Source organism: Stenella coeruleoalba, assembly GCF_951394435.1.
Source record: "Stenella coeruleoalba genome assembly, chromosome: 7".
NCBI classification, from domain to species: Eukaryota; Metazoa; Chordata; class Mammalia; order Artiodactyla; family Delphinidae; genus Stenella; species Stenella coeruleoalba.
In genome coordinates this window covers 81,808,717-81,815,459 of record NC_137153.1, presented here as the reverse complement: position 1 = coordinate 81,815,459, position 6,743 = coordinate 81,808,717, and the positions used below count along the sequence as shown (strand labels likewise).

Genomic DNA, 6,743 nt, shown 5'->3' with positions numbered 1-6,743 from the left:
ACACCTCGTGCTGCGAGTCCCAGTGTTACCAAATCAGGTCTGGATGCTTGCTGCTCAGAAATCAATACTCAAGAGAGACAAATGTTTGTAGAAAGGAAAGTTGCTTTTAATCAGAATGCTGGGGAGATAGTGGACTCCCCAAAAACCACCTCCCAAGATTCTGCTCAGCCATGAGAAGTTTTTAAAGGAAAAGGTAAGTAATCTCAGTTAATCATTGAGATAGGAGGTCAGAGTCATTGCCATCCCCCACTGCATGCAGCCTTGTCATGCAGGCTTGTTGACTTCTTGTGATCTTTCTTTCAATACCATCTTGTTCACACAGTTTGTTCACGAGATTACTGAAGGGGAAGCTAGGGTCATCTGTTAATTACTTATTCTTTATTTCTGCTTCTTTAATTTATGGAAACAACCAACAGATTAGGCAAGGTATTATGTGATCAAAAGATTTGAAAGTGTGCTAGGGCCAGAGATGAGTAAAGCGTGGGGGAAACTGGTTTAAGGTTAGTGACAAGACAAAAGGGGCCTCCTGCAGAGAGCTCTTTCCTGCAAAGAGCTTTTTCCTGCCGAAAGCTGCTTATAAATCCCCACTTGTCAGAACATCATTCCATTTTTATTGGATTATGGTCGAAGGTCTGTCTTCTGTAACTTCATGCTGACATAGGGCACCATATTCTTAGAGTGGGAGATGTTGACATGGGTCTGTAGCATCCCTTCGCTGACAATTGTAGTTGCCCATTTACATATACGGGCAGAACAAGCTACAATTATTTTGATGCCCACAAAGATACAGATTATTATAAGCAACAGTGTTAATCCCATTCTCTTAAGGCCAAGTTCTTGAAACTGTGCTAGCCATAGATCTAGTACTTTTTATAAACAAGAGGCAGGGGATATGGAGGGGCCTTTGTCCATGGCAGGGGGATGGGGGTGGGTGCAGGGTTCTGTTCATTTCCACCAGCGCATGCTGTGCACCGGCAGAAGCTAGGTTTGAGGCAACTAGGTTGCACCTAAGGGTCTGGACAAGCAGACAGTTAAGGGCCATGGCCTTGCTGGCTCCAAAAGAAGCACAGAGAACTAGACACAGGAAGGGAGAATGCATGTGTCAATGGAGACAGAGATTGTAGCTATGCAGCTGTAAGCCAAGGAACACCAAGGATGGAGAGCCACCACCAGAAGCTGAGAGAAAGGCATGGAAGAGATTCTCCCCTAGAGCCTTCAGAGACTGCATGGCCCTGCTGACGTCTTGATTTCAGACTTCTAGCCACCAGAACTGGAAGAATAATTCCTAGTATTTTAAGCCACCCAGTTTGTGGTACTTTGTTACTGCAGCCCTGGGAAATGAATACACAGACCTTCAAAAGTGGCCCTGAGACAACTGACTTTTCCATTTGCAAAAAAAAATGAAAGTAGACCACTAATTTACACCATTAAAAAAAAAAATTCCAGATAGATTAAAAATATAAACATGAAAAGCAAAATTTCAGCCTTTTGGAAGAATATCTTTGTAATCTCAGTCTAGAAAAGAATTTCTTAAACAAAAAGCAAAAGACCTACGAAAAGATTGATATATTTGCATCAAAACTTAAAACTTCTATAAAGTATAATATAGCATAAATAAAATTAAAAGATAAGCCACAGTCTAGGAGAAAGTATTTGTAACCTAATGTAGTCAACAAATAAATATACAAGTTATATAAACAAATCCTGGAAATGAAAGAACAGGTGATCCAATTAAATACATATATATCTCCAAGCTCATGGTATTGTTGCCTGTATTTCAATTATCTGAATGCTGTAGCAAATGTTATTTTTCCACCTCTAAAATATAGAGACTCTTTTGAAAAACATAATTACAATACCGGAGAAACTAATAATCCCTGAATATCATGAAATATCTGCGGTCGTAGATACCACAGTCAACAGATGCCACAGCCAATGATGGATACATAAACCTACACATGTGATAAAATTGCCCAGAACTAAACACACATACTCATAAGTGAGTAGAAATAAAATTGAGAAACTCTGAACTAATTGGTGGATTATATCAATAATATCATTATCCTGGCGGATATTTGTACTATATTTTTACAAGATATTACCACTGGGGGAAACTGGGTACAGGGTACATGGGGTCTCTCTGTATTACTTCTTACAACTGCATCTTACAATCTACAATTATCTCAATAAAAAATTCAATTAAAACAAAAAATACATAGGTATTAAGTATGGGACAACTTATACATTTCATATTCATATTAAAATTATGAAATAAAAACTTTGAGTTATTAAGCAAATATATATATACTTCCTACTATAATGTTGCATTCCAGTAAGCAAACCTATCATGTAAAGTTTCTCTATATAGCATACTTATACATATTCTGCAAAAGAAAAGGACTCCTTTTTAAACTTTTCTTTGACACTGTAACATCTTCAAAATATTAATAAAGTTATCAAATATTAATTATTTGCTACTCAATGAAATGTCACTTCTAGGCAAAAGATTTCTCATATATATTGGGTCCCCCACCTCAGCCCCAGGTTGCTTCTGCTATGCAGTGAGTCCAAAAAGAGGGTGAAGGTTTCAGGATGTTGACAGGGGTTTCTTCTTAGTGCTGTTTCTCTGCTGTTTAGTGAAGTGGAGATGCTGGTGGAAGGTTCCATTACACCTGTAGTGTTTCTCCCTAGTGTGTTCTCTGATAGAAGGTTCTCCCACATTGGTTACATTCATAGGGTTTCTCCCCTGTGTGGGTGCTCTGATGTACTGTGAGGGATGACTTATGGCAGAAAGTTTTCCCACACTCATTACATTTATAAGGTGTCTCTCCTGTGTGTTTTCTGATGCTCCCTCAGTTTCGACTTCACAGAAAAGGATTTTCCACATTTGTGACATCCATAGGGTTTCTCTCCTGTGTGACTCCTCTGATGATTAATGAAGTTTGGCTTCTGGGAGAAAGTTTTCCCACATTCCTTACATTCATAGCGTTTCTCCCCGGTATGTATTCTCTTATGTACTGTGACAGCTGACCAATCACTGAAGGTTTTCTGACATTCATTACACTCATAGGGTTTCTCCCCTGTATGTGTTCACTGATGTACATGGAGATTTGACTTCTCACAGAAATTTTTTCCACATTCATTACATTCATAGGGTTTCTCCCCTGTGTGTGTTCTCTGATGTACTGTGAGGCCTGACCTATACCCAAAGGTTTTCCCACATTTGGTGCATTCATAGGGTTTCTCCCCTCTGTGTATCCTCTGATGTAGGATGAGAGATGATTTATGGCTGAAGGTTTTCCCACATTCACTACACTCATAGAGTTTTTCTCTTATATCTGTTTTCTGATATGTAGGAAGCTTTGGCTTCTTGCAAAATGCAGTAGCACACTGATTAATTTTATAGACTTTTTTCCCTATATGTGTTTCTTGATGCTGAATGAAATTTGGCTTCTTGCAGAATACTTCCCAATCTTCATAACAGTTAAAGGTTTTCTCTCCTTTATAAATTCACTGAAGGAGTGACTTCTTGCTGAAATGATTCTCACTTTCAACACACTCATATTATCTCTTCCCCATGATAACTCCATGGTGCTTATTTAAAATTGACTTCTCATGAAGAGACCACCTCCCACAGTCATTCAATTCATAGTGATTCTCCCTTGTATGAGTTCCCTGATGAACACTGAATGTTGGTCTATCAGAAAAGGCTTTGACATGTTCATTACATCCATAGGGCTTCTCCCATGAGCTTTCTCTCTTATAGGTAATGAAAGTTTCCCTCTCATTGAAGGCTTTCCTACATTCAGTATATTCAAAAGGAATCTTCAGAGTTTGAGTATCCTGATGCTGAAATAAGTCCTCATTTTGACTGATGGCTTTTCCAGTTCTATCATATTCTAAAGATTTCTCTCTAGAATGAGAATTCTTGTGCTTTGTACAGAGGAGTAATTTCCCATGTGTATTAAACTCATCAAGCTGCCTTACAAAGGAGTGTCTATTACTAATGATTAATTCTGAAAGAGAATCCAAATTCATTCCATATGAGTCATATTTACCAGGTATTTTTCTTGATAAAATGAAGTTTGTATCCAGAGAAAATGTTTTTCCTAATACACTATTTCTCTCTTTAGTCGGTGTTTTGTTGTTGACAAAACCAACTTTCCACCAACGCTGGTCTTCCTTTTCCTGGCTCTTCTCCATCAGGTCAACTATGCAGAAGTCTGGGTGGCTCTGACTTTGGGACTCTTCCTCTAACATCCATGGCTCTTCTCCTTGCTGTAATTTGAAAATCGCCTCTGGTTTGATAACACAGTACCCCACTGAGATGAGGTGGCTATAGTTCTCCAGCATCACGTCCCTGTACAGGGTCCTCTGAGCAGGGTCTAGGTGCTGCCACTCCTCCTGAGTGAAGCCCATGCTCACATCCTCAAATGACACTGGCCCCTGAGATCTGTTCATTTTCTGTGGATCGAGGAAACATGTAGAGAACTACAAAGTTTGGGCTCTCCTGAAACTTGGCTCAAACCTCAGGTTCTCACAGTCTGACGGGTGGCTTGTGGAGCACAAGGATCACATAGTGCAATCAGCTATGCACATCTAGGGTCTGCTCTTTCTTGGCCTTGATCCTCCTCTGTTCTGTAGCCCTGGCGGGAGGCCTCCACTCAGATGAGCCATCTTCCTGGTGGGATTCCTCTTTATCTCACAAGATCGGCTTTGTTCCTAGGAACCAGGACCTGAACTTCACAGCGATGTCCTTTGGCTCAGTGCAGGGACGGGCACAATGCCAGATTTAGGCACAACTGTTTTTTAGGGAGGAAGCAGATGTGGATGTGCCTCCTAGCGCCGCCTCCCGCCGGCTCTGTGGTCTCGAGGCACTCGCTAGCCACTCTAATCACTTTCCGGACCTGATACAGTGGGAGGGCAAGGACTCCCTGCCGTCCTCACAGAGTGTGCCATGGCCTCAGGGCAGTGGCCGCCAACACTACAGCGGCCTCTCTGGGGACTCGCAGACGCCGTAAGCGCACAAGGACCAGACTCGAACAAGCCATGGCAGCAGCTGCTGCTGGCCGCGATAGGGGCCTGAACCCCGCCCTCCCTCCAGCTCGGCCGCCCTTCACACCGGCCAAGCCCCAACCCACTCCAGTGCCCGCCGCAACCCCTATATATTTTAAAAGTGATGCCTCAAACAAAACTCAAGACACTTTCATGTAAAGGGATAAGCAAAAAGTACTATATAAAACCTATCCAAAAAACATAATACAGGACAAATGACTAAGGAAATAAGCACTTTTATGGATAAATCCATGACATAATGATAAAAAAGTTCTCTGTCCAAAAGTACTCTGACCTTTTGATTATTCTAAGGCACTGGCAAAAGTTTGTCCAGACACGCTTTTGGCTTTCTCTTCAGAGAACACTTTCCTTAGGGTGAATCCTCATGTTAGCATCTTTTTCAGCCTGCAACAGACTGAGAATGTCTCAAATCATGAAGTCATGGTGTCTTTTTGATTAACAGTTCTTCCTCGATATAACTCATTCCTCTTGCATTTTTTTATAAGCAATAAGAAGAAACTAGGCCACACTTTCAACCCTTTGTGTGGAAATCACAGGCTAAATATCCAACTTCATCATTTACAAGCTCTGCTTTTCACATAACTGCAGGACACAATTCAGCTAAGTCTCTACCATTTTCTTCCAATTTCCAATAACATGCTCATTTCATTTTCATCTGAATCCCCACTGGCAGAGCCTTTCATGTCATATTTCTACAAAGTCTGTTCATGAGGACTTAGGTTTTCTCTAAAACAATAAATGTTTTCTCTACCATGCTCTTCACTTCTTTCTGAGCCCTCAGTAACAGTTAACATCCATATTTCTACTAGCAGTCTCTTTAAGGCTATCTGGGCTTGTTCTGTCGGGCTCCTCAAAATTCTTTCCTCCTCTGCTCACTGGCTAATTCCAAAGGCACTTTCACATTTTAAGGTTTCACATTCCAGATACCAAAATAGCAAATTTCTATTGCTGCTATAAAAAATTTCCACAAATTTAGTAACTTAAAATAATACATATGTATTACCTTACAATTTGGGAGGGGTCAAAAGTCTGAAGTGTGTTTCAATGAGCTAAAACCAAGGTGTCAGCAGAGCTGCATTCCTTGTAGAGGTTCTAGGGGAGAATCCATTTCCTTGCTTTCTCCAGCTTCTAGAGGCCATCAACCTTCCTTGGCTTGTAGCCCCCTTCCATCCTCAAAGCCAATAGTCAGCTAATTCTTTCTCATAATGCATCACACTGACATTTTTAAGAATCCTGCTTATTATACTGGGACCACCCAGATAATCCATGATAAAGCCCTTATTTTAAAGTGAGATGCCTAGAATCCTTAATTCCGTCTACAATCTTAATTGCCCCTCATCATGCAACAAAACAAACTAACAGGATTCTAAGGATTAGGCAGTGGACCTCTTTGGAAGTGGAAGTGCCAGTATTCTGCCTACCAAAGACAGGATGTAAGAATTTTTAAAATTAAGGGCAATTTTGTTTTTGGAAAAAAAGCAGTAAAGTGAAGATACACACACAAACACAATCAAAAATGAAGAATGGACAAATCTCTGGATGTGGTACCAATTTTAAATGTACAAAAGACTATTTTTTTTAAGCCTACAAGTTTCAAATGAACATTACAACCAGCCTTCTGAAACCAGATCATTCTCCTCTAATGCAAAGTTCAAGAAAAACCAAAG

General features: G+C 40.5%; 1 protein-coding gene across 1 annotated transcript; it reads right to left on the bottom strand.

Annotated features, from left to right (window-relative positions):
* Window positions 1-852: 852 nt before the first annotated feature.
* On the bottom strand, window positions 853-5,096 carry LOC307189453 (putative zinc finger protein 487). Its single transcript, XM_079927523.1, has one exon. The coding sequence runs from the start codon at window positions 4,459-4,461 to the stop codon at window positions 3,565-3,567; it is 897 nt and encodes a 298-aa protein (XP_079783649.1). The 5' UTR covers window positions 4,462-5,096; the 3' UTR covers window positions 853-3,564.
* Window positions 5,097-6,743: the final 1,647 nt, after the last annotated feature.

Coding starts and splice junctions, on each gene's coding strand:
- LOC307189453 (XM_079927523.1), bottom strand. CDS start 4,461: ATGAACAGATCTCAGGGGCCAGTGTCATTTGAGGATGTGAGCATGGGC.